At 47.6% G+C, this 26,468-nt stretch overlaps 10 protein-coding genes across 10 annotated transcripts; 9 read left to right on the plus strand and 1 right to left on the minus strand.

The window, feature by feature from the left end:
- Positions 1 to 226: 226 nt before the first annotated feature.
- FOBCDRAFT_221979 (uncharacterized protein) lies at positions 227 to 1,677 on the plus strand. The gene is made up of 2 exons (XM_059609592.1): positions 227 to 926; positions 978 to 1,677. Exons 1-2 carry the CDS (start codon positions 649 to 651, stop codon positions 1,486 to 1,488), a joined length of 789 nt encoding a protein of 262 aa, XP_059464749.1. The 5' UTR covers positions 227 to 648; the 3' UTR covers positions 1,489 to 1,677.
- A 1,799-nt stretch (positions 1,678 to 3,476) lies between these two features.
- Positions 3,477 to 4,913, plus strand: FOBCDRAFT_292465 (putative serine protein kinase; the record flags this gene model as incomplete). The annotated part of the gene is made up of 4 exons (XM_059611801.1): positions 3,477 to 3,697; positions 3,751 to 3,961; positions 4,072 to 4,342; positions 4,405 to 4,913. The coding sequence occupies 4 exons, from the start codon at positions 3,477 to 3,479 to the stop codon at positions 4,911 to 4,913; spliced, it is 1,212 nt and encodes a 403-aa protein (XP_059464750.1).
- Positions 4,914 to 7,060: 2,147 nt separating this feature from the next.
- Positions 7,061 to 7,575, plus strand: FOBCDRAFT_221983 (uncharacterized protein). Its single transcript, XM_054704323.2, has one exon. It carries the CDS (start codon positions 7,087 to 7,089, stop codon positions 7,432 to 7,434), a length of 348 nt encoding a protein of 115 aa, XP_054560298.2. The 5' UTR covers positions 7,061 to 7,086; the 3' UTR covers positions 7,435 to 7,575.
- A 1,182-nt stretch (positions 7,576 to 8,757) lies between these two features.
- Positions 8,758 to 9,477, plus strand: FOBCDRAFT_273196 (uncharacterized protein; the record flags this gene model as incomplete). Its single annotated transcript, XM_031178184.2, has 1 exon — positions 8,758 to 9,477. One exon carries the CDS (start codon positions 8,758 to 8,760, stop codon positions 9,475 to 9,477), a length of 720 nt encoding a protein of 239 aa, XP_031044071.2.
- Positions 9,478 to 12,602: 3,125 nt separating this feature from the next.
- On the minus strand, positions 12,603 to 13,769 carry FOBCDRAFT_239315 (uncharacterized protein; the record flags this gene model as incomplete). The annotated part of the gene is made up of 1 exon (XM_031178183.2): positions 12,603 to 13,769. One exon carries the CDS (start codon positions 13,767 to 13,769, stop codon positions 12,603 to 12,605), a length of 1,167 nt encoding a protein of 388 aa, XP_031044070.2.
- Positions 13,770 to 14,348: 579 nt separating this feature from the next.
- FOBCDRAFT_181647 (uncharacterized protein) lies at positions 14,349 to 15,939 on the plus strand (the record flags this gene model as incomplete). Its single annotated transcript, XM_031178182.2, has 2 exons — positions 14,349 to 14,405; positions 14,458 to 15,939. 2 exons carry the CDS (start codon positions 14,349 to 14,351, stop codon positions 15,937 to 15,939), a joined length of 1,539 nt encoding a protein of 512 aa, XP_031044069.2.
- An 837-nt stretch (positions 15,940 to 16,776) lies between these two features.
- Positions 16,777 to 18,472, plus strand: FOBCDRAFT_221985 (uncharacterized protein). The gene is made up of 4 exons (XM_054704324.2): positions 16,777 to 16,967; positions 17,017 to 17,457; positions 17,511 to 17,636; positions 17,688 to 18,472. Exons 1-4 carry the CDS (start codon positions 16,911 to 16,913, stop codon positions 18,435 to 18,437), a joined length of 1,374 nt encoding a protein of 457 aa, XP_054560299.2. The 5' UTR covers positions 16,777 to 16,910; the 3' UTR covers positions 18,438 to 18,472.
- Positions 18,473 to 19,850: 1,378 nt separating this feature from the next.
- Positions 19,851 to 22,920, plus strand: FOBCDRAFT_32432 (fungal-specific transcription factor domain-containing protein). Its single transcript, XM_031178179.3, has 2 exons — positions 19,851 to 21,699; positions 21,754 to 22,920. The coding sequence occupies exons 1-2, from the start codon at positions 19,892 to 19,894 to the stop codon at positions 22,427 to 22,429; spliced, it is 2,484 nt and encodes an 827-aa protein (XP_031044066.2). The 5' UTR covers positions 19,851 to 19,891; the 3' UTR covers positions 22,430 to 22,920.
- Positions 22,921 to 23,104: 184 nt separating this feature from the next.
- FOBCDRAFT_221988 (NUDIX hydrolase domain-like protein) lies at positions 23,105 to 24,040 on the plus strand. Its single transcript, XM_031178177.3, has 3 exons — positions 23,105 to 23,417; positions 23,468 to 23,673; positions 23,722 to 24,040. Exons 1-3 carry the CDS (start codon positions 23,315 to 23,317, stop codon positions 23,878 to 23,880), a joined length of 468 nt encoding a protein of 155 aa, XP_031044064.2. The 5' UTR covers positions 23,105 to 23,314; the 3' UTR covers positions 23,881 to 24,040.
- A 307-nt stretch (positions 24,041 to 24,347) lies between these two features.
- On the plus strand, positions 24,348 to 26,429 carry FOBCDRAFT_292471 (uncharacterized protein). Its single transcript, XM_031178176.3, has 2 exons — positions 24,348 to 24,836; positions 24,886 to 26,429. Exons 1-2 carry the CDS (start codon positions 24,429 to 24,431, stop codon positions 26,317 to 26,319), a joined length of 1,842 nt encoding a protein of 613 aa, XP_031044063.2. The 5' UTR covers positions 24,348 to 24,428; the 3' UTR covers positions 26,320 to 26,429.
- Positions 26,430 to 26,468: the final 39 nt, after the last annotated feature.

The following is a 26,468-nucleotide window of genomic DNA, read 5'->3' on the forward strand; positions in this document are numbered from 1 at the left end:
CGCAGTAGACTGGGTTCCTCCACAGCTATTTATGACTCTAGGAAATTGCTGCCCTTGACGCCCAGACAAAACTCATGCAATTTCAGTTGCATCGCGAGCCGTGTGTGTTGTATCGATGCTACCCCGAAAAGCTAGAGCCACTAAATGCCACCCTGAATGTCACCCAAGACGGCGCCTTAAAACGGGCCCCAACAACACAGGGCTGAAAGCTAAGTAGATACCGAGTATTTTACCCACGACATCCTTATCACCTCACCAAACCTGATCTCCAAGACGTTATCCGATTCATGGATTAAAAAGCTTGTTACCCCTGCCCAGATCCTAAACTTTACTCCAAATTCGCATTCCAAACTCCAACAGGATTTTAGCCCACTCACCTCACAGGGATATTATTAGCCATGCTACGACAACGAGAACATGGGGGCCAAAATGAACCATGATTTGCGGATTGGATGCGGTCAGCTTACAGATCGTAGCCTGTAATACCATTTTGAAACCAGGCTTAGCGAAAAGGATCGTCGTTATAAAGGCCCCAAGTTGCGCCCCCATTTAATCCTGCCTGACTGATCCGCTCCGTTTCCCTGTCTCTTGGTTCTTCCTTTTCATTTATTGTTTCGTTAGCGGTTTTTGATCGTCTTGAGTTGCGCAATGAGTCAACAACAGCATCTTCCGGATAGTGAAGGCCTCCAGGTCAACACGGACGCTGAACAAGCCGCCAAAGCCCCAGAAGTAGCTCCCGGTTACGATAACGGCAATTATTATATACCTCCCGGGTATCATCATCCTCAGCAGGCGTCATCAGATGGAGTAAGGATTCCTTTTGGGCTTGGAGTTTGGACTTTCGCTGCGCTCGTCGCTCTATGTACGGCTATCATTGTCGGCGCGGGTGTAGGTGGAGGATTGGGCGCTGCATTGGCAAATAAATCGTAAGTTTAAACTTTAAATGTATTCAATTATGCTTATTGACATGTTAATAGTAGTGACTGCTCAGCGGACTCAGCATCTGGTACCGCTCCCGCCGCAACAGCAGAACCAACCGCAACATCGTGCCCAACACCCGAAAACAGCACATCAGTCAACGACACAGCTCCCTATGTACCGAGAGCTGCTGACACAGTTAGCCTGCTGGAGTTAGATTGCCCCGATTCAAAGAAAGACGAGACACGGTACAAGACCAACAAAGGCTACGAGTTCAAGTGGTGGTGCGGCGTCAACGCAGCACAAGGCACCCCAGCTGAGGGAGGAGGTATTGTTGCCGATTATGCGCCTATCTATGCGTATACAATTGAAGACTGTATGGAGGCTTGCGGAAACATGATCGACAAGGACGCCGAAACCGGCAACGGAGTGAAATGCGCCAGCATCGTCTTTTCGAAGCGCATGAAGGACGAATTAGACGGTTTAAACGCGAATTGCTGGTTGAAGAACAATACCAAGGCGCAGGCAAGCTTTCTGATCCAGGTTGACGATGATTTAATGCTAATTTGATGATAGGGGAGCAATTGGGGTTTCAAGGACGATTGGTACGCATACGCGGAGCTAGACAACTAAACAAGTCGAAGTGTGGCGTTTGAGACTGGCAGGAATACCTAATGATTCGATTGATGCACTCGAAATTAGTTTAATTCTAGAAATGATACCAATTCTGCCTCTGTCGGGGCTGAAGCTATTCCCAACTCACGACCCAACACCCGCACCCACGGGAACCACGAAAATCAGACGAGAATTAAGGGGAAATGAGCTCCAGCCTTACCGTTACATCAAATTCCCAAAGCAGAAAAGCCCTGCGCCTTTTTGGGCTGATCGTCAAACTGTGCCAAGTTTTTGACAGGTTTTGGCGACAGGGATTGTAAGCACAGCCCTCGCGCCAAGAACAGAAGGATCAGTGACGATGTTCGGCAGTTGTTCGCTCGCAATTTGTCAGCACAAATGCCTTTGTCTCGAGTCCTTTTATTCACAGCTTCGTGATGAAAGGAGAGGATGTTCAATTATTGTGGTAGTCGTAACTTTACCTGCGTTATTACGGTTGCTAAGGCTGAACGGGAGGATCCACTATTCGGGCTACCCCCACTTTCCGGGACACGGAGTTATCGCGTGGCATCGGACCGACGCGTAATTGTGTCGGGGTTCGCTTGGAAGGAGCAAAGCTTTAAGCGAAGAGGTACGACAAAGCAACGACGAGATACTGTCAGACATAATCAGAAGCCAACTATGACTATGTTTCCCTTAACTCAGCCGAACACCTTATCTGATTGCTACTAGTCACATCTATACAAAGAATAGGTTCTCCTGAACAATGTCAGTGTCCTAGATGCAGTTCTCATGAGGCAAATGGACCCAAGATTATGGAATGTTAAACATGACCTGCATATCTTTCTATGATTCTGCTACCTAAGAAATAAAACCTCAACCTAACGCCTTGGCGATCTGAGTACTTCAACACCCGCCCTAGTCTGTACCCTACCAGTCTACATTCCTACTCATGTTCACCAACACCCATCGTTCCTGTGTGAGCGTTGCTTGTCCAGCAAGAAAACTAGATCAACTCAGGAACATCAGCAATAGCAAAGCCCTGGCCGTCCATCCACATATCCTCATACTTCCCAGAAACCTTCCACGCCAGAAAAAAAAAAGCCCTTCAGTCACAGACTTGCGGAAGTTTGGCTTGTTGGACCTGCCAACTTGGGTAAGTCTGTCACACGGGTTGTGAGTAAAGTATGAATCTCATATGCGTTACACCAGATAATTAATCTGGGTACAGGACCTGAAAGAGGTTATTAAGCGTTAACCATAATGCTTTAATATAAGTGTGATGAAGTCTAGGCCAGTTAGCATATATTCTGTTGTAATATTAAGATACATATATAAGATAAATCAAAAGCTTTATTTGATGCCCTTCATGAGCATTTCAAATCGCCTTCTTCCGCCACATAGTAAGTTTGGTTCTAATCTCATAAGATAGATCATCAAAAGCAAAGTCTTATTCCTTTTACACTCCAAGGGAGTTAGAACTTTTAGTCACTAAACGTTAAAAAACAGCAAAAATGCCTCGCGATAACAAATCATAAGCTTTTAGTATTATTCACAAACCATTCAGCTGGCTATAGCAGAGTTCATAGAACACATTATTCTCGCCGACTTAATTTAATAAATAAATAGACTACCTACAGCCGGCTTCCAAACCGGTTCTTGCCCTCCACTAATCCAAGTGAATTCCTTACTACTTTGGTTCTGTCATTTTGGTGGAATCATATATGGTGAGGGGAGCAGGGCTGAATGGACCAATAACGTGACAAAATGCTTGCTTGCGTCGCCCAGTGCTAGATTCTCACGCTTTGTTTACCAACTTCCAACTTCCGATGATCCTTGGAAGATCGCTCAAACGCCCTTTGAACTCTTCTTGTTTCTCTGCACACCTCTCTATTGTTCTTGCACAGAAACCTAACCGCTACCAACAACACATTTCTGTTGCAGCAATGAGCACTTCACCTCCACCAACCCCACCTTCAAGGGCACCGGGTGACCAAGAGCGGCGATTCAAGGATATTAGGTCGCCTTGCGAATGGATAGAGTACTACCGCCCAGGCGGCTTCCATCCTGTACACCTCGGTGATTTATTCAATGATGGCCAGTTCAAGGTGATCCGGAAACTTGGAGAGGGTGCTTACTCAACTGTCTGGCTTGCGCACGACCTGAGGTAGGCCATGAACACCAGTCCGCGTATCAGTCACTGGCTTACAACGTTCTTAGAAACTCTCGCTATGTTGCCGTCAAGATTCTTATCTCAGAGAATACAGAGACCAGCCACGAGTTACGCATCTTGCACCATCTCGCCAAGGTTGCCCCCCAGGATGGGGTTCGGCACATCACTCAACTTTTCACAGAGTTTAAGCACAAAGGCCCAAACGGTATCCACAAGTGCCTTGTTTTTGAACCCATGGGTCCATCTGTAAACTCCATGGTATACGAACTGCCTCAATTCAAACCACGCAAGTATGGAATGAAGATTCGCTACCCCCCCCCCCCCCCCCCCCCCCGATGGCGAAACGCATCCTCCGGCAATCTTTGCAGGGGCTGGCATTCCTACACAAGAATGGTGTTGCACACGGAGATTTCCAGCCCGGCAACATCTTATTTTCAGTTCAATCTATGTATTCCCTTGATGAAGCGTCCCTCCGCCAGGAAGAGAACGTCCAGACAAAGTCAATCTCGCCTCCTGTAGAGAGACTTGATGGCAAGCAAGACAAATGGGCCCCGCGATATCTCTGCCTTGCACAACCATTAGCACCCTTCGCGAGCATTTCCGAGAACCTTCAGGTCAAGCTATCTGATATGGGTGGTGGTAAGTCTCTTCTCTTCCGCTTCAGATTTGTTTCTACTTGGGATGTAACTTACAACGAGTAGCCTACTTTCTTGACGATCCTCCCGAGAAGCCTATCACCCCACTTGGCTTGCGGGCGCCGGAGCTTGTTCTCAAGAGAGAGGTGGACAAGTCTCTCGACATCTGGAGTTTTGGTTGTCTTGTTTTTGAACTCGTCACCGGACAACCTCTGTTCTGTATTCCTGCATACGACGACAGGACCGAAGAAGATGACAACCATATTCTTGAGCTCCAGGCGAAGCTTGGCCCACTTCCTGATGAACTTTATAGCCACTGGGAAACCTCTTCGCGGTACTACACTAAGGACAGAAAGCTTTATAATTGCCAGCTTGGCGGCGTCGGCGAGGGTCAAGAGCCGCTTATGCTAGAACAGACTTCTATGGAGAAAGCCTTTGACTTAACAACCCCGGACTTGGCTGATGAGGAGGCAGAGAAGGTTAAAAGACTGATTCGTCGAATTCTTCAGTATGACCCTTCTAAAAGACCTACAATCAAGGATATTCTATGTGATCCCTGGTTTGCAGAGGATTAAAACGTAGGACTAAAGTAAAATGGCTATGAATGAGATTTTAGTATATAAGGCATATAAAAGTTAACTAAATAGATTATAATTAATATAAGACATTCCGAATCGAACATCCTCGATGTAATTAATCTTTGATAGTGTTATAGAGAAAATAGGTATAGGTTAACAGGATGAGGGATACATACCCGAATGGTGAGTCGTTTGTGAAAGTCGTTACTTGCAAAGTCGAGTTGCTTGTTATCTATGAGTTTCGTTATTAGTTAGCTGGATTCTCTACAGGGCGCTCGCTATACGCCGAGCAACCGTTATGGGACTGACACTGGTTCACAGTTTGTTGTGGAGTCGCCGAAAACAAGCTAAGTGGCGATGAATAAAGAAGCTGGCTATGATAAAAGACCAAACCAGCTTGAATAATAAGTTGTTTGGTTAGAAAACCGTTATACGTTCTTTGAGCTCAAATAGCACTGTACCTTGGTTACTGCTTATTACGAACAGAGACTTCAAGTACGCCAATAAACCTACCACGTCTTTGTTCATAGGACGATTTGCGGCGGTGCTTTCAAGCTGAGCAGTCACTATTAGGTTGGGGATAAGAGCGAACACTGAACTGTTGGCAACAGAACTGCATGGAACGTCACGTTCTGCTATTATTTTATGGATAGAATGGAATGCATATGGGTGAAAGATGAAACAAGTTTTATTATCTCCTCATAGATAAGAGGAACGCTGTTTATCCTATGATTACTTAACGAAGGGCGAAACTACAACACCCTCATGCTTTGTCATGGGTGAAGTGTGAATCTAATCTTCGTTACAGTAGATGGCCAATCGGGTACAGGACGTGGCAAAGGGCTATTTAGCGTTGACCACAATACTGAGATAGAAGTCAGATGAAGTCCAGATCAGTGAAAGCAGTGGCACAAAGTCGAACTCCAATGCTGTTGTAATATCAAGAAATGTATGTGAGATAAATTAAGGCTTTATGAGATGTAATTTCTGAGAAGTTTAGATTAGTATCTTCTGTCACAGCCGTTGAGTTAATTTGGTAATATCCTGGCTAATAAGCTCACGAGATAGACGGCCCAAAGAAAAAGTCCTGTTACTTTTATATAACAGGGAAGCCAGAAACTTTCACTCACTGAAAGATTAAAAACAGATAAAAGATGCCTTATGAAAACTTAAAGTGGGCTTTTAATACGGTTTTAAAACCATCCAGCAGGCTTTAACAAAGTTCGTAGAACTCATCATCCCGCGGACTTGGGATTTGATAAATGAAGAGACTGTCTGCATCTGGCTCCCAGACCTGTGATAAGATTAAGGGTTTAAAAGAAACTTCAGCCCTAACACAGAAGTAAAGAATATAAGTTAACATATATGGGCAATATGATATTTGCCCTCTATGGTGCCTCAGATGTTGCTTTTGACTGAAAGGTTGAATATTCTGATAATTGTCTCCAAAGGTGTATAAATGACGGCCTGCTTGATGGCTCCCAGACAAGATCTCACCTTTCATTAATTCAAGTCAGGTTCCTAGTCGCTACGACTGAGATGATATCTAACCTCTAAATATGATAGCAGCAAGGGGAATGCCATTGTTGTCCAAACAGGTGGCAGGAAAGTATTGCAAACAAGAAGAAACAACGACACTTCGACAAGCACAAAAGAAAACAGATCAGATAAGCGAGTTCGGTGCTGTGTCGACAGTGATTCAGCTCGGTTGATGCTGCCGTTTCCTAGCTCCAAATTGGCAGTGATTCACTGTTCCACCAGCCGGTAAAGAGGCTTGATACTCCCCTTCTCTCTCTTCCGACGTTTTCTACCAACCTACGTTCTGAATCTCCACATCGTCATTGTACTACCTGATTTCTGTGTGGTGATATAAGCTCTCAATCTACCGGCTTCTCATCGTGAGGCGCCTCAGCTAGTCCACCAAGACCTGCATCACGAGACAACGCCCATCACAGGAAACACACACTACAGCAGCAAGAAGTACTTGAACCCTTTTGGATACACCTGAGCCGGGTGCAGAAGACCTATACAAAAAGTTTCTATTCATGCCACCTGATTCATTACGTCAGCTCGCGCCATGACCACTTTTGACGCCGAGACATTCGCCTTCCTTTCCTCTATCAAGGAGCCCGCACTCGACGACGGAGCAACGCGCACAAGACTTCTCAATATGATGGAAAATCTCGAAGCTCCCCACCCTTACGGAATTCTGCAATGGCTTCAAATGGCAGAGTTTCGCGCCTTTGCCTTTGATAACCTGCGGGTTGACTGTGTCAAGACCTGGGCTGGTTACAAAACCCAAGTCCACCCCTGGTGGATTTTCCTCCTCCTAGGAAGGTTTATCGCGACGATGCTTGGCCAAGAGAAGTTTGAATGCACAGTCGGTGGGAACCGCTACCAGTGTCCTAGACCTGAAGAAGAGAAGATGGAGCTGGAGTACAGGTATGATGAATGGGCATATGAGACGGACGATGTGTCAATCGACAGGCCTTATGAGTATGGAGATTTATTAAACTAAGACGATATTGCAATGTGGCTCTATTTGGAGTTGATATAGCTGATAGCTGATGCTTGCATCGCACGCCTTACTTCGACGGTGTTGCTCCTCGTTTTACATCAATCTCTGAAAGTTCTAGGATAGATGAACAATAAAACTTGAAGAAATTAATCCCAGACTCTTCACATTTTGTAGATTATGGCCGTGGTCAAATAACGTGATAAGAACTGGACGACATTCACGGTTAATAACTATCCTAATACCACTTAGATCGAACAAAAAGTTTCGAAGTAGCCAGTACATGTTACTCATCATCATAACAAGATCATCGCGAGGAGATTTCTCTTCTTTATCTTCCCGAAACGGTGAAATGCAGCGACGAGGCAGATTAGTGGTCCATCTGCCCACAGTCCAAGTCTAGACCCCAATCCTTCGGCTGCCGAAAAAATACGGCACAGACCATGGCGACACGTACTCTGTAATTCAAGACGCCAAGCAGGTCCTCAGCCTCATCACGCGATCACTTACACAAGTTCGCCCCTGCACCAGAAGTCAGCCTCTTTCGGCAAGACCAGCGCCATCCCTGCAACGCCTCCAACCAACCAGACTACCTGTCTTCGATGGCATCAGCTTAGTTCAACGCCACATGCCAGGGCTTATCCGATCGATGCAACGCTAATTCCCATTTCGTACCGTATGCAGCGCTGTAGCACAGCCACAAACCTTCTGATCTACCGACTGTAGTGGACAATTGGCTGGTGTTGCAGACCGTTTGGCGTTCAGCTCCCAGGCACAGACATCGTATGGAAAAGCCGTTTAAGCTGATGATCTGCTTACATGAGATCCTTCCGACCCAGCGCCCCGGTTCTAAGGGCCTAGAGGGCGTCTTGGCAAGTATGTGTAAGAGAAATCGACGCAGGGGTACCGCTTGATTCTTCCTGCTAAGGCAAATATTCTCGAAGATCGTTCTTGTGATGAGAAGACGTATCAGCCTTATAAGATCTCGGCCGACCAATCGCCATTCATATATGGATTGTAATAGGAAGAGCGGCCCATTTGTATTGAAAAGGGTTGAATGTGTCGGAGGCAGCAACATCTCAGTCTTGGTCTGTGAAAGATTTTGCTATGATGAATTGGGGGTCAAGGGGAAAGAAGCTCATATCTTAAACCGCCGTTGGAATAGAAATCCATTCGCTATATTAACTATTTTCTGTCGTCTTTGATGTTTGTCGGTAACCTAAAGAGACCCGGCTTCGTGGTATCAAACTCCTTCCACCGGGGACTCAGTTTAAGAGCCCAGATTGAACGCAACTTTCTCTTTACGTCAATTCTGTGATTTTCATCATGATATTTCCGGCCTTCGTTGCAAATCTGGAAGACACATACGCCAACAGCTCTTCAAGTTCAGGAGGCCCCTACGAGATACCAGACCAAGTCGTTGAGATAGGGTTCCCTCAGATCATGCAATTCACTTGGACTCCATCATCCTCTACAATGGCTCTCTTCATCTCTGAACCAGGCTCACACACTAAATATGCAGCCTGTATGCCACGAGGCTGGCAAGGGCCGACATATCTCTTCCCAGGGTCCAGCGTTGCTGGAGATCCGATATCGTCTGGACTCAGATCCGGCGACGGCTTCATCTTTCAACTCCCCGGAATACCCAGCTACAACACTCCTTCCAGCCAAGTCACTATGACCTATCATCGTTCACGGTCAAACCCTCGATACAGTTTCTCGATGAGGGTTGAACATGGTGGAAGTCGCAGAACAGAATCCTTCGAGTGGCGTATCTCTTCAGAAGCTCGGAGCAGCGCTTATAGCATGGTTTGGGAACTTGTATCACTAGGTCGTACAAGCAAGTCAGATTCACACCGGTCTAGAAGCTACGAAGTTGTTGCAATGATACACGAAGACAATACTTTATCAGGATCAGTGTCTGTTCAGAGGTCGGGGGGCTTCCAATTTCTGGGCAGGGCAACTACAGGTTCAATGGGATATCACTGGACTGTCACGGCTTTGATGAGTAGTGTAGCAATTTTGCAGAATGCCAATCGGGAGTAGCACGAATAACCCAATGAAGTTGTGGTATAATTAGTACAGATAGATATTTAAGGCTGGGCATCATGGAAGACGGGTAGACTTAGCAGGCTAAATCAGCTCCTTCTTTACTCTTTATATACTATATTAAAATAAGCTCATAAGAGATCACTCTAAGTTTATGTTAATTTACCTAAGCCTTGTCATCCCTTAGGGTCGAGGTCTCATGTTTTCTTGCCTTCTTCGGATTGCAAAAAGGATATGCATTAGCTGCAAGGTACAAAATCCGTACGTAATACACACGAATCCTTTAGCTCGTGTACATTCGCAGGGTAATGGTTTCTGAAATTCCTGTCCAAAAGGAATCTAGAAATTATTGCAAACACAGCTTTTCGATCTCGTGCTGCCCACTTCTTTGGATCAGATCTTCGACGTCCACGTCCCGAGAAAATTGGTAAACAAAGATCTTGTGCTCCCCCCATTCAACCCTCGCTTGAAACTCAAGATAAACTATAAATATACCCCTTTAAACATTTTGTTACAGATGAAGAAGAGGAGGAGATTTTTGCTCGGATGCAGGACGACTGCAGAGACCAAGACTATATAACTGTCATGAAATTGAAACTGTATGAACAGGAGTTAACGGAGAATAATCGTCCTTTGCAGTTCGGTACGCTCGATATTTGAGGACCAGATGGCCACATTGGATCATTACATCCTTTTATGTTTATTGTAACGAGGTATCAGAGATAAGGGTACATTTGTCTGGTAGGTGTGGGATAATCACTGGACGTTGAAATCTGGGGTAATCTTTTGTAAAGCATCATTCCTGTAGTAAATCTTGAGGCATTGTGGCACAACATCTAATTGGGGAACTAGATTTGGCTGTAGTTGACACCTGTGTATGAGTGCTTATAATCACTCAAACAACTCAGTCACATTATTCACTCACGCCCACGTCAATCTTCAGACACGACGTCGCGCAGTCCATCGGCGACGATAGTCCAGTGTTGGGAGTGTGTGAATAGCAAAGACATTAGGCCATTCCATCGGTTAATGTCCCGGAATCATGGTGAGTGGGCATATCTTCGTGGATCAGAGTTCCTGGACATCCACTATTCACCTCCGTTCAATCGGGGACCCTGAGAATATAATTATCCCGAGGTGCAACAGAACTTTGCAACTACCAAACAAGATACGGTTTTACATATTCCAAGCAACTTACGCTCAATTCTCGACAGAAGATCTTGATACCACGAGACCACGAAATACTACTCACTTCAATCTCAACATGTGCACAAATCTCAGTTTCCAGCACTGGTGCAAGTGTGGCAAGGAATCAGAACTAGAGGGACCTAAATTGTCACCGTGTTTGGCAAAGGGAACGTCAGATTGCAAAGGCACAGAAGACCAGGAAATTCAAGAGTGGAATTCAGAGAAAAGATGTAGGGAGTGTGAGACGAAGCATTCTGAGGAGGAAAGGGAGGAGGAGAAGACCAAGCAACAGAACTAAGAAGACCGCAGAATAGTCACTAGTTCAAATCACTGAAACCCTGTGGCTTAATCTTGTTGTCTTCATCTATGTGGACAACCCAAAGATATATGACCTAATACTGATTCCTCTTCATTTCGGAGGTGACGTTGAAACCTTCCAACTACAATAAGAGTGGAAACTATATATGAGAATTGCTCTTAACACTTCCTCACTGACGTGGCCAATGAACAGCTATAAAACGGCTGAAGTCAGATATCAACTCTTCCACCACAACATTAGCTCTTGCGCAAAATACTACAAAAGTCTGCTCATTCGAAACTCAACATGTGCGTACAGAATATATTCCATTACTGGTGTAAGTATGGGGAGAAGGTAGAACGAGACTAACTTTATTGCCCATGTGATCAAGCGGATACATCAAAATGTAAAGGCTGGAGTAATAAGAGAGTGAATTTTTTGAATTGTCCCAAAGAGTGTAAGGAATGTGAAAGGAATAGGCTAGAAAAAGAAGCGGAGAAAGCCAAGGAGAAGCAGGAGGAAACCTCCTGTGCTATGCGAGATGTCCAGAAATGCAGGCCAACGGTTGAGCATATAGAGAGGCCCAGCTCTGTAGAGTGCGTAAAATGTAAGGGAAAATGGGAAAAGAAAAGAAGGAAAAGGAAAAATGAGGAAAGATTTCTGAGAGCCTCTGGCCCATTTCTTGTTGATATATGAGAAAGGACAGGCACTTTCTTTGGAAAGTACAGACGTTGATGTAGCGAACCAATCCATAATAGCTCTCCCTCTATCTCGTGTTGCGATATGTAATGAGACGCGCATCGTCCACCTTTGAAAATGCGATCTCGTAGCTTCATTTGAGAAAATCGTTATAATACCCTTGGTCATCACTACCAAGGAGCTTCAAAAGCCTCTGAGACGTATCTACGCCTCTCGTCTGTCATTTTGACTGTTAGAAGCTTGTCGGTAATATGTCAAATATTGCACTATTGAGTTTTGAGATGTTCCGTGAGGATGAAGAAATGAGGTGAGGGGGGAAACCAATAGGCTACACAGAAGGGTCAGATGCCCATTAAATACCGTACAAGCTGTCAGTCATGATTTTAAAGTTTCTTAAGGTCCTATACAATTTCGTGACGGCTGGTGAGAGTTGGTGATACTGTTTAATCACAATTTAAGCCTATTCCAAAAGCCTAAAGCTCATAGACGCAAAGCAAGCCATCCGGTAAAAACCCCGTCGTCGGACAAACTGTATGGGAGAAAGCTTAGCGAATAAGGGTCGAAGATGCTTTGACAGGCTTTTATCACCATGAGCTTATTCTCTTCTGAGAAGTCACTCTCGTTGACTATGCATCAGATTCACTAATCATCGCAAGATTTGGTCTCTGCCTAATAGTTAAAAGCTGGACTGTGCTAGGTTCATACTGGCAGAGATATTCAGGCGTTAACAGCTCCGAGCAATGAATAAGGATGTTGCGTCTGATAATGCTCTCAATTTAGATGGGGTAACCAAGTTGTATTGAAAGCTTTGTAGCCATGATAGTTATCATGAGACCGCTGGGTTCTGCCGTTACACATATATCAGGACACTCGCGCAAAATGCGCTGGCCTTGAATATTCTCGGCCATTTCGTAGCCTGATGTAGTATAGACTGACTTCAGAGAACAAACTCCTGAACTGAACCAGATGCAACCCCCTTATATTGCTTCTTTCCTAATAAACCACCTGAAACCCTTCCTGCGAATTGACCAACAGTCAGGCTCTCGCTTGCAGGAAACCAGAATGTTGTCTGCGAAAAGTCGATGGTAAACCGCCAGTGTTGACCTCTCTTAGTAGATACCAAGTCGATGAGATACCCGGTATGACGTGACTCGGGCAATTGAGATTGAGATCCGGCAGCGGAGGACAAATGTAGGGGCCCCGTATTGGTCAGTCTCATGGTGCCCCAGTCCTCTGACCATGAGGCCTTCTGGTTTGTCGTGCGAAAAATCACTTTGTTGTCTTCTATTATAGTGGCGCTGAAGTAGGACTGGCCGTCCACACTCGACGTGTAGTTCCATAACATGATGCCATACGGTCCGACAATAGCTCGTACCATGTCCCAGTTGCCACTGATCACGGCCCAAGGCCGGGAGTTCCAGTTCTTGTCCCGGCCTCCAACGCCATGCAAGGTGAAAGGTGTGCCGCGAATGTCTAGGTGTACCTCGGCGTCGGCAACTGGGAATTGCTCTTGCCAATACATTTCCGGGGCAAATAGCACACTGGCCCTGGGGTCAGGGTACACCAGCCCTCCGGGATAGATTGATGGCCCTCGTGATTTGAGCTTGAACGTCCCGTTGATGGTAGGTGACTTGATGGTAACGACGGATTGCTTAAAATCATTAGACGCGGTGAAGCCCCAGCTTATGTCGCCAGCTTTGGTCGTCCACAGCCCAGACGTAGTTTTTGGGCATGTCGTCAACGTCGAGGTGTCGACGAAGACGTTCTCCATGTACCGAGTTCCGTTGGCCCAAGAGACCGAAATGAGGCCTCGCTGCGCACCGACTACGGTGGCGACTGTGCCTCGGGTGAGATAGAGGACGATACTGGCCTTACCATTAATGGAAGCGGCATCGAACGACCAGTTCTCACTGGCGGTGCTGTTGAACACATTGACCATAGGGGAATCGAAGCGAGTCAGAGGGTCTGCACCCATCGTGACCGGTCCATAGACATATTCACCTGAGAGAGCTCGATGTTCATGGCATGTGTGGCCTTCGAAGGTTGCTGAAACCGACACTCCAGCGATGAATGCCAATGAGGTGATAATCCAATAGAAATGCATGGTTAAAAGAGTTGTATGTTTGTTCTGAAGGTATAAAGTAAATTCGAGGTATGGTTAATGGATAATTCAATGTCATATGTCATCACTAGAAGGCACTACAGCCTTTTTATAGTCATTTCTGAGCGGCTTGGTAAGAAAGTCTTTGAGCAACGAGAACACATAGAATGGGCCGTTGGCTCCAGAGTCTTCCAATCACGTATTCGATAAGCACTCTTACCCTCACCTTTGATGCTTGTGGGAGTTGGAAAGACGTTCGTGCCTGTCGCAAGTATCCTCCGAGAATAGTTTAGTCGATGGGTGATGGAGAAGGGTGGCTAAGTCCCTGAAGGATCCTTGCCCTGTAAGCCAGACATTGTGCTAACCCAGTCTGGGATGCCCTTGCGCAGCGTTGCATCTACCCGCTATCCATCTAGTCAGGTATCTGACGAATCCCACAGAGAGGATGTTGAGAGCTTCGGAGTTCGGGCCAACTTCTTGTAGGCTTGTTCGCAACAACCATTTCAACAGACCCATCCACGATTCGATTAAATGACAAGCGGACCGTGCTGCTTCTTTTTTGATGCATGATAAGAAATCAAAATGGTCTATAATGGCCCGAGTAAGGGCTGCCGTAGGTGCCGGGACCGGAGAATCAAGGTGAGTCGCAAGGCGTCTTTGATTTGGCCTATGTTGACCACCTCGTGGACAGTGTGACCAACGACAGCCGGAGTGTCTAAACTGCTCTACTCGGGGAAGCACATGCCCAGGGTATAGGGACATCTTCGACAAAGCGCATAGAGACGAAACAGCCAAGGTCTGGAGGCGGCATTCCCGTCATAGTCGCAAGACTGTCACTTTGGGCGCGCCGCCAACACTCAACTTTGTTCCAATGCAGATATCTCTGCCGAGAAGCATTCTCTCAGACCCTGAGTCCAACGCCTTGAACTTCTTCTTCCTCCATTACAGTTTGTGTCAAAACATCGAAGAAACATGCAGTTTCTTCAGCCTCCTCCCTGACATGTACGCCAAGTCAGAGGTATCCTCTCCCCTCAACAGGGCAACGGCGGCACTTGCACTTCAGGTTGCACATCTGCATTTCTCACGTGGTGGCGAAAGCCGGATGGCAAGTACTGTCTACGCATATGCAGTGGTACAGACCAAACAAGCCCTTGCCGCACCGGCACAGAGCAAATCGGACTCGCTCCTAATGACGACACTTATTCTCGAGGCGTACGAGAGCGCAAAGGGCGTATTCGGAAGAGAAGAGAAGCTCTCTTCGCAGTCACACACGCATGTCCTTGGCTCCATCGCTTTGCTGAAGCACCGAGGGCCGTTAAACTTCAAAGACGAGCTATCGTGGCGCCTCGTCATTGCCACTAGGAATAGGCTACTTCACCACACCTCGCACGGTGCTGACGAACTGGCTGCCGTCGATGCAATTGTTGATATTTGGGGCCATGGCAACGTAAAAAGGCCGAAAGGGCCATCAGTGGAAGCCGACACACTGGCATTCAGATTATCACAGCTTAGGCTTATGGTTACTGCTGAAAACAGCCTGAATTTGCAAACTATCATAGCCCTTGCTACTGATATTGCAAGCCAATGTGCAATCTGGCACAGCGCACTGTCATCAACGTGGAGGCCGATATCTATCCCAACCTACACTCTCGCCCCATCAATCCAGGTCGCTAGTACGTACGAGCAAATGGCTCCGACCGTCTATACAAATATCTCCATAGCCAACTCAGTCAATCGCCAGCGGACCACTGAGCTGGGATGTCTCTCACTAATCGGCTCTTGTCTTGCCAACATCCCACACCAGGAAGATGGACACCAGACTGGCCTGCCGTATACACTCATGGCCCGAGCACAGATACTTGTTGACGAGATATGCGCCAGTGTGCCGTTTCTGACAGGTGACGTGACTGCAGGCGAATTATGGTCTCACGCCGTGTTCGTGCCGTCCGTGGTTCGAGAACCTTCATATGGGAGCGGCCGGGGTTGCCCGGTTCCTGAGAATACGACCAAGCACGCGCAACAAGTGATAACATCTGGATTGTACATGATGTACGGTACATTAACGGCGGTACTGAGGATACTGGGAAACATGCGAACCGTACTTCGTGATGGGCAGGTCAGATGGATAATAGGACAGGTTGATAGGCTACGACATGTTCTTCATATTACTTAGGACAAAAAGAATGAGAAAAAACAGAAAAGCGACGAAGAACTTGCCAGGGAGTTTGATATAGATGCTACAAGCTATTCTAGGCCCAAGGGCTATAGACTATCAGATCGAGATTACCCCAGGGTTGCAGAGAGATAAAGACTTTATATGCAATAATAGGCTGATTTCCCTACTACAGAAGGTACCATCTACTTCGCGGTGTTAAGAAAAAGAAGCACAGTCTGACGTTCAGCGCGTATGTTTCTAAGAATAAAGCCCAGGTCTTGGCATCAGTCGATAAAGCATGTCAGACTCGGGAGGAACAATAGGCAAGGGCCTTAGGGGATTACAACAAAAGTTCTGACACATGAAGTTTCGGAGAAAAAGACACTAGGTGCTTACTGGTTGTCGCTGATGAGATTCCTGACCAACGATAAACCACGTATGCGTCTATTTGTCCCGGACAAGCTGTAAATACAACAATAAAGATGATTTGCTTTTCTTACTGGCTGTGCAGATAAATTGTCCCTCGTAATGCTAGCGTAAGCCCAGCCCTACGGCAAAGTAAATCCGCTGTGTCGAAGATCGACCTGATCTCAGAATCAACAAGCAAGGTACCTGCTCTAGATATTTGATACGATAAAATACGCACACTACATGTAAGCCTTGTGATTAAGCCATGTCCGACGTTACAAGATACTAGATCAACAAGTAACTTTGCCAGTATTAAGTGTTTATTTTAGAGCCCTAACTAAGCGCGTTACACTGATCCTCAACCCCTGTTTTGACGGGCGGTCAGCCGACGATCCCTGCCATACAAAGTTGCATGGCCTCCCAAGGCGCAGCCGAACTTAACGTCACCCGGCACCGCTCATCACCGAAGCTCGGCCACTGTGGATACATCTGATTAGGTTGATTCGAGATGTCATGATTTATTAACAGCTGAACTGTCCTCGCCTTATCGCGCGGATCACATCCTACACATTAGCGCCATTATGCCAGGAACGCCATCGAGCCGCGGATGCGACGGATGTCGTAGGCAGAAGAAGAAAGTAAGCATAACAATATGTCTCATAGTAATTCCAGCGTTGACAGCAAAAGTGCGACCAAGCTAAACCAACTTGCGGAAGATGTAAACGAGTTGGCGTACCATGCGTTGGAAATGGCGTCAAACGATGGAAATTTCACTCTTTTCAGAATGACGATCAAAGTCTAATCAAACGGCGGCCCAGCAATGAACAGACCCAGCTCTCATCTTCGTTGGTTCACATCCTTCAGACTGAGGACGCCAGGTTTGATATTCGAGCATTTGGCGGCAAACTTATCCCAGAAATCGTAGCACAAATTGGTTGTAGTCCGGCACTCGACTCTTGTGTAAACGCAATGGTTTCTCTGTATAAATCACATCGATGCCAGGAATCAAGAATTGATGCTTTGACGAGATATGGAGAAGCTTTAACAGCAACCAGAAATGCCATACTTGATCCGAAGGAGAAGATCATGATGAAGATGCAGGTCGTTTCAATTATGTTTGTTTGCCATGTGAGTAAATTTCTATGCAGCCATGTGCCCTCGCTAGAGCTGACTTTTATCAGTACTGGGTAGACCGTAAGTCGATCGAACAACATCGAGAAGTAATATCAGTGTTATTTCGCGAAGCTGTTATGAAAAATCAGCTTGACGACTTGGGCGACTACATGGTGGGACTTAGCCAACTCGCCGTACTCCAACCCCTTCCTTTGTATATTTCCCAAAGCTGATAATACGATTAGGTTATGGCAAGTTTCTTGAACCCTCAGTTTGAGCTAGGTCCCTGGTTCTGGGAAGCGTGCGAGACGATCGGCACTCCACGACCAGTCAAATACCACCAAGGAAGCTTCCTGAGCCTAGAATCTGGAACCATGGGAGAATTATCTATCTTGATGCGCTCACCAAAGAAGAACCTTCGTCAACTAAGATGCATCTACGACGTCATGCAGTTCGAGATGCCCAAGGTCCGACAACTTCTTGCACTAGCCACAATATCTACAGCAGCACCCAACGCACCGGCGATGGGGACAAGAGTCTGTAGTTCATACAGAGTAGCATATGGAATTCTACTCGCCATGACTGCAGTGATTGGACATACTTTGCGAATCTGGGACACAGACTTGACACTAGTGGGGAATTCACACGACTGCGTGGATGAGTGTATTGCTTTAGTAGAGCAATGTGAAAGTGCTCGGCCATATGGTGCTAACTTTGTGCCAGACTTTCTCACTATGGTATGGGCAGCAACTACGGATGGTTATAGGAATGATGAGATGGCTGAGTACTTGGTTGACTATGAGAAGGATTCTATTGGGGCGGACTTTATGGGGCAGGCTATGTCGATAAGAGAACGACTGTTTGCGATGGAGGCAAGAGAGACAGCAGAGGAAGTTAAATTAGTTCTGGACCCAGCGCTTGAATCTTTGGTAAAGGGGCCGGTGGTCAGCGTACAGGAAATTCAACCAGCTGTCAGTGAGTGTGTTATACTGTAACCAATAAGAGATAGTGGAATCAACAATCAAAAGAACCGAACACGGAACTCGTGCTGAAATAACAAAGACATGATAAATTTCGTCATCAACAGCTATGGGCTGTGTCAGATGTCAGAAGCAGATGTCTTGGAGAACCCAAGGGCGATTCCATCCAAGCCTTCACGAGCATGGTCACTGCCGAAGCAACATCCAACATTCCACGTTGTCGATAAGCCATAGCTTGCAGCTCCTGGCTTTCATTGCCGCTTCTGGATAGCTATCTTAGAGCTCTCTCACACCTAGCTAGTCGAGCCGACGTAAGGTAGGTTTTAGCTATATTGTCACGGGGTTCGGCATTCACCCTCATCTTGCACTACCGTTACATCCCCGAAGAATCTGCGAAACTTTGTGGTTACAGGCGTTTCTTACATTAAGGCAATCCGTGTACCATTAAGAATGACACTTTAGGTTTGTGAGTCATTGCGAGATCCGGGGAAGCTGTAGGTTGCTGGTCAAAGATGCATGTATAGCTCAGGGATGAAAGGAAGTTCATCAACTAACCAACTACATAGCAGACTCCAACCTCCGAGTTGACTAGACACGTAGCAGGAAACCTAGGTATTTCTCATAATTTCACATGCTGGTTCAAATGAATGAAGTGATGCCTGACTTTCACAATTGCCGAACAAGAGTCCATCTGCTGATCACTTTCGTATACTGGCATGCCATTACAATTGGTCGAACAACGAGGGCTATGCAAGATGGGAAATAACGGATGAACTGTAACAGACTGACGGTCTTGCTCATTCTCATGATATCAGCCCATCTACGTATTACGTGGTTGTAGCTAGCAAGGAGCATGTGAATCATCCGTCCGACCGTCCAATTGCCATGTCTCCGAGCTCATGCATCTGCAGCTCTTTACGGCATAGACAAACGCGGGGTTCCCAGTAAATCGTGGAGGATCTCGCTGTCACATATGCTGGTGGTCAAGTTTAAGTTCAATACCGAGGTCCCGAGCTAAACCCGCCGAATTGAGTCTCAACTCAGGGTATCATTTCTCTTTTTTAATCTTCAGAATGAATAGATCAACTTTAGATAACCACCACCCTCAAACTTCGCATTTCCGAGGATGACATCCTCTATCACACCCATGCTATCGCTGACCACTCACAATCACGATATTAACCGCATCCGAGGACTTGATCGGGTGGATCCGGGCTGGACCTGGGGAAGATTGTGGCTAGCGGCTTCAGGGCCCTGCTTCTAGTGGTCCGGCGCTAACACGCAGTGGGCCGTTGACCTTGAAATATCGCCCGATGCTCCCCGCGGGAACACCCTCGACTCACCGAACACCCGGCCACCGATGCCGCTCACCTGAGCCGAGAACGAACCTAACATTTCGCTCAGTCTCTTTTTTCATGATAATTCCTTTTTTTGCGCCATCATTCCACTTTCCCTGAAATCCGCCAACAATGACAATGACGGGCCCAAACAAGATCGTCAAACGTCAAGCGGGCAAGGACTCAAAGAGTTCTTCGCGCCCTTCGTCCGGCGGCGCTCTCTGCAAGACCTGCACGCCATGTCGCCAGAAGAAAGTCCGCTGCGACGGCACGCGCCCGCAGTGCGTAGAGTGCAGCACCAACAGCCTTCCCTGCGTATACCCTCACGATGCCCGCCGAGAACCTCGACCGTCGCGCGCGCGCGTGCAAAGCCTCGAGGCGACAGTCGCCGCTATGCTCGATCACATGAAGGCCGCCGGCATCCTTACGTCCGAGATGCAGTCTGCGTGGACGGCGGAGCTAATGGATACGGATCACCCGTCCCGCGCTTCGCAGGATTATACTACCCATGGACTGAGCCGTCTTGCTTCGACTGCTGCTATTGCGAGTCCGCTTCCGACACCGACTGCTTCTACAGCTGCGCAGGAAATGGGCGCTAGTTTTCTTTCTTCGCCGCCGAGGAGTAGCGTTGGGCCAACGGATGAGACGAAACCTCGACTCGATAGCTTCAATACGATTCTCTCACGAACGACACAGACACAACTCGATTCTACAGAACTCGCGCCTGTCAAATTAGTCCCTCGCCCTATAAGCAACGACGGTAATGGTGACGGCACCGGTCTATCGCCAAGCGAAGCTCGAGTAGCTGGTGTCTTCCACGAGAACGGCTATGTCTCTGCGGTCCACGGTCTAGCCAGTATCATGAACCCGACATCACGCGCACAGCACCGAGAGAATATCAATAAGATGACACGAAAAGGCGACGATGCTATATCAGCTTCGAAAGCTCGACTTATAAGCAATGCTGCGCTACAACGGCAGCGAGAGGCGCGCATGTTTCGCAACCCACGAGACCTGATGGACTTGGATGGTGTAGACCCAGAACTTGCTAAGCATCTTCTCGACTTGCACTTTAATCGACAACATTATGCATACCTTATCTCATACCGACCTGCTATTATGGACAGTCTTGCCAGTGGTGGTGGCCCTTTTGCGAACAAGCTCCTACTCAATGCTATTTTCTACTCGACTTCCTTATACAGCGACCGCCCATCCCTCCGCGCCGATCCCGATGATCCTCAAAGTGTTGGAAGACGCTTCTATGATCGATTCCGAGAACTTTTGATAGACGAACTCGACAAGCCTAGTATTCCTTCTGCTCTTGCACTGCTGCTTACAAGTGTATCGCTTGTATCACAAGGCAAACCCAGTGCAGGTTGGAGTCTGTCAGGAACAGCGCATCGTATGATCATTGATCTGGGATGCCATCTTATGCTTGGCCCTGATTATGAGAGCACAGGCGGTGTCAACGAGCAACGTGTGCTACGGACGGATCTGGAGCAGGAGATGCGAAAGCGTCTTTACTGGGCTGCTTTTACTACCGATGCCACTCAAGCGTTGTACCTTGGCCGTCCCTGCATGTTTGCATCTGCACAAGCTAGAGTTCCTCTCCAGCTTCTTGATACTTTCGAGGAGCTAGAAGAATGGGAACCTTATATCGACCCCAAGTCACCAGCTTCAGCTCCCCCGCCATACGGTCGCCAGCCTGCCCACGCTGTTTCCACGTTTAGCAGTCTGGTGAGGATATTGCAAATCTCGACAAGGATCAATGACCTCTATGGCATCCAATGTGTCAAATACACAACAGAGTATCTTCTCAACAAGAAGGAGTCCATCGAGAGAGAGCTTGAGAAGTGGCAGACGAGTCTTCCCAGCCACCTATGCTTCGACCCCGACGATACTCTCACCATCACACCCCCACCCCATCAAATCACCCCACAGTGAGTATATCTAAGCTGAACATGCGAAGTCAGAATACTAACCAGGATGCTTAGTACGACATTCCATGCTCTCACCATTCTGCTACACCGCGCATTCCTCGAGGAAGGTCACCTTCGCCGCCACACCGACGAGACCGCGAAGCGCCGCGGTGAAGAAGCGTGCATTCAAAGCGCTCTCATGATCCAGAAGCTCGTACGTCGATACCGTGAATCGTTCACTCTTCGTCGCGCACCCTTCCTCCTCTCATACGCAGTCTACTCCGCCGTCATCGTCATTCTTCGCCAAGAGCGCCACGAGCGAGGTCAATTCACAGAGCCCATCTCCTTCTTCTGGACATGTCTCAGCGAACTCCAAGTAGGATGCAACTTTGGTCTCAAGAAGCCCCTCAGCGTTCTCCAGGACATGGTGCGCGAGTTCCAGACCAGTATCAAGGAGAGTGGTTCCACTGGTACAGAACAACCCCAGCCTGCTGGTCTCGATGAGAGTTTCTTCTTCCCTCTCGCCATGGCACCCGCTGCATCTGCTATTGCGCCTAATAACACCAACACTTCTACGCCAACGGGTGCTTACGTTTCTGCTACTGCATCAGATTATATCCCGCATATGGATCACTTTGACCCGGCGTTTGGCCACTCACCGGGTTTGCTGGATTTCTTGAATGACCAGGAGAAGGACATCTCGCAGGATGCGCTTTATGGATTGTTTGCGCCGTCGCAGCCTTTCCCGTGACTGTCTGAGGAGCTTGGCGAGACCTTTTTCGCGGGACCTGCGAGAGCGGCATAGGTGTCCTATGTTTGCCTCTGTTCGCTGGCTCAGTAGAGGCACTCGAAATCTCGTACAACCGAGGCATTCGGACAACTCTGGAGGGCGATTACGCTACAAAGATGGAAGGCTTCCACTTGGAAGCGACTGGACGACATTGGCACCATGGAGGAAGCCGTCACTGAATCTCGACTCCATTGTCATTTGCCGCTTTCTGTATCTTGGGGGCTCTTCTTGGGACTCAAGCATGTTAAACGCGCGATTTTTCCGCATTCGATTGCATGTCGAGATTGAGGTGGATTGTTGGAATCTATTTTATAGATGTGGATATGACGAATTGATGAGGAATTTGTTAGCAAGCAACATGATTAGATCTTTGTTTCATAGCGTACGAATTATCTAGGCGTTCAAAAGGGGGTTTGCTAGGTATATCCAATACATTTTTACGAGAGAAACAATTATCGCGACGTGGTCTTGTGCTGTTCCCAAATGTTGTCCACCAAGAGTTGTTGGTTCATAGTATGAGGCGCTGGTGCATGGGTACACTTCGAGGATGCGCACAATACAACGACATTCTTTTGCGCGAGGCTACGCAGTAAAATTCATCCCATTCCTTCCGATGATCCTTTAATTTTCCAGTTGTATAATCACTGCCCGCCATTGTTACACATCCCACCACAGAATATACGCTTTCGCGATGACTCATCAGCTTAGCTGCGTAACTGCGCCTGGCTGGGCGTTCTTCTAATCAACACAAAACTGAAGCCATACCCTTGCCTTTTCTTCGGAAAACAATATCGCGAACTCATTAACCAACATCTCTTTTGTTTTATATCCGAAACTCGTACCAGAATGTCTGCAGAAGCTCCTCACCCCCGCGTCGGCGTCGCCGCCCTCATTTACAACCGCGAAGGCAAGTTTCTCACTGGAAAGCGGATAGGGAGTCACGGAGCCGGTAAGTATTCTGCATCAACATAAATTTGAGTGGGAGCTAATAGCATACAGGCACTCTTCAGTTACCAGGAGGTCATCTCGAGTACGGCGAGAGCTTTCTCGCGTGCGCGGAGCGAGAAACCCTTGAAGAAACAGGTCTCAAGGTCAAGGCTCTTCAGCACGTTGCCACTACGAACGATGTATTTGAAACAGAGAAGAAGCACTACATCACAATTTTTGTGTCCTGCCAGATGGTTAATGAGAGCGACCAACCCCAGGTCGGTTTGTCTTGCAAGTTGTGCAGGGTAATGAGCTGACATGACTAGATCCTTGAACCACAGAAGTGTGAGGGCTGGTACTGGAAGTCATGGGATGATCTCAAGAAGATTCATGCTACGGAAAAGAACGGGGAGAAGTTGTTTTTGCCGCTCATCAATCTGTTGGCGCAGGGACAAACTGTGGAGGATTTGAAGGTTAAGGTGTAGCCAATAACTTCCCCCCCAGGGAGCAAAAGAACTTCTGCTGTTAAACCAAGGTACCAGAAATACCTAATCTAAGATCCACTCATTCTATACTAGATTATAATGACTTTACCCAAGTCTTTTTGTCACTCAGGATAGAGGTCTCAAGTTTTCTTACTTTGCCTTGCCTCCCTTGTTCGGCACGATGTCTCACTTACTTCGCAAATCCGGGGTGCATTAGACTGGAACCAAATGCGAATTACCATCATGGTGGAAGTGACGAATTACCACGTAGAACTATCCATTAAACGAATTACAATTTTACTGCGAGAAGAGCTCTCGCTAGCCAAAGAACAGTTGCCGTCAATGGAAGTCTAGGTTAAGTCAGTTGTGATGTGATGTCACTAAAGCGGGTATGCAACTATCGCGACTCACAATTCCAGCTAAGCTCCAAGCTCCCACCTGGTAACTGATGACGTTTCACGCACATCCTCACATTTATCCTCAAAGTTTCCACAAATGTCATAACCGTCAATATTTCAAGCTGCTAATCGCAGCATGCCGCTACCAGAATGTCGACCCTCTCGGAACCCCGTCGTCCCCGCCTTCTCCCGCAGAACCGCAAGCTTCGTCACCTTCGCGGCATCTGGCTTCGCAATTTATCCTTCGCGCCAACGAGTCTCAGAACAGCAGACGACGCCGATCTAGCTATGAGCAAGTTACAAATGGTCAAAGAATCGAGTCAATTGCACCCCTCGCGGTCGTCGGAGAGCTTGAGGAAGGATAGTGTTAGGCCTGATGCGCTCCGGCCGGTGCAGAAGCGTAGGACGAGTTTGAGCTTGGCGCATGTCAATCTTGTGGCGCGGCAGAAGAATTTAGAGACGTTATATGAGGAGGCTGTGGGGGACGTGTTTTACTCGCTGCATGTGGATGGGGATGCTGAGCCTGTCTACATCAGCGAGGTGCGCGAGCGTGCTACGGTAAGAGAGACGTCCATTGCGACACATAGCGAGATCTGACTGTTTGCAGAGCTTCAACTTCAAATTCTTTAGTCTCGAAAATTGCGCATCGGCTATTTCAAGATGTCACTCCATGGTACTACGAATCTGGGCGCGACGACCAAAAGCCGACTCATGGATCTTTCTTCTTGAAGAAACAATCGACCTGCGCCGCCTGAACTTCATAGGCACTCTCATGGACCGAAACTTCCCGCCCAACGCATTAATATTCCACCTCGAAGACGGCGTATACTCGTTCGACTTCCCCAACAAGATATCCGAACCGAAGCAAGCGCCGCAAGTAGCCACATCGTCATACAATGCGCTCATGAAGCTAGCCAACCTCGAAAGTTCAATCGAAGACGCGATAGAGACGCAGCAGAGATTAATGGAAGAGATAAATCGTATATTAGACGAAAGCCCGCCTGATAATTCGCAAATGGCGCGGGAGGCTGTGGCAATGGCGGATAAGTATGTTACAGCGCAAAAACGGGCGAATAAACAAGCGCAAAACAAGCGCGATGATTTGCAAGAGTCTATACGGAGTCGGCACGAAGCTATCGTTAAGGGGAGAGAGCTTCAGAATGAAGCGGAGAAGGACATGGCGAGTAGTAGAGAGAAGCTGACTGCTTCGGAGGAGCTTCTTGAGCAGACGCAACAGCAGATTCGGGGGCAGCGAAGACGTATTTGCGCCGACCTTTCAGACATATTCCCGATCACGCCGATTCCTAATGCGCCGCCGCTTTCGTTCCAGATATGCAACATACCATTACCGAACTCGATATACGATGCGGCTACTGCGAGAAGTATCTCTGAGGACCTCTTATCTGCAGGTCTGGGAATTGTCGCCCTGCTCACGAAACATCTGCAGTTCTATCTAGCGCATCCATTGCCATATCCCCTCGACTGGTTCGGCTCGAGGTCATATGCGCGCGACGATATCTCCCAATTATCAGACCGAACAGTCTCCCGTCGAGAATTCCCACTATATCTTCCCAGAGGAGGCTCAACAGCTGGTCAATGGCGCTTCGAATACGCATGGTTTCTCCTCAACAAAGACATCGAAGCACTCTGCTCATCCCAAGGTCTCCGCGTCGTCGACATCCGCCATACGCTTCCCAACCTCAAATATCTCCTCTACGTCTGCAGCGCCGGCAGCGACCAAGTACCAGAGCGCAAAAAGGGCGGTGTTCGCGGATTGTGGGCTGGAAGGATGAAAGGACGCATGTCTACCATGTCGGCGCAGTTCGATGGCGATTCAAGTAGTGTTACGGAGAGCCGGAGGGGAAGCGCGGATAGTGAGGCTAATCAGAACGGTGATGTATTACGGGATGCGATTATTAAGAGTAATGGACATAATAAAGATGAGGGGCGGGATAGTTTGGATGATGGGGTTGCGTTGCCTTTTGGAGAGGGGGATGCGAAGTTTACGTTGAGGACGAAGGGTCTGAGGGAGAGGAGATGAGGGATGGACTGGATGGGTTTGGTGGTCGTTTGTATTTGTTCAGCGTGGTGTAGTTGGTGTGCTTTGGTGTTTATAGATAGGTAGGCTGGTCTCTATAGGATACTCATCAGACTTCATCAGTATCGTTCTTAACATATGGCTCAATTATA

Source organism: Fusarium oxysporum, chromosome IV (genome assembly GCF_013085055.1).
Source record: "Fusarium oxysporum Fo47 chromosome IV, complete sequence".
Taxonomy (NCBI): Eukaryota; Fungi; Ascomycota; class Sordariomycetes; order Hypocreales; family Nectriaceae; genus Fusarium; species Fusarium oxysporum.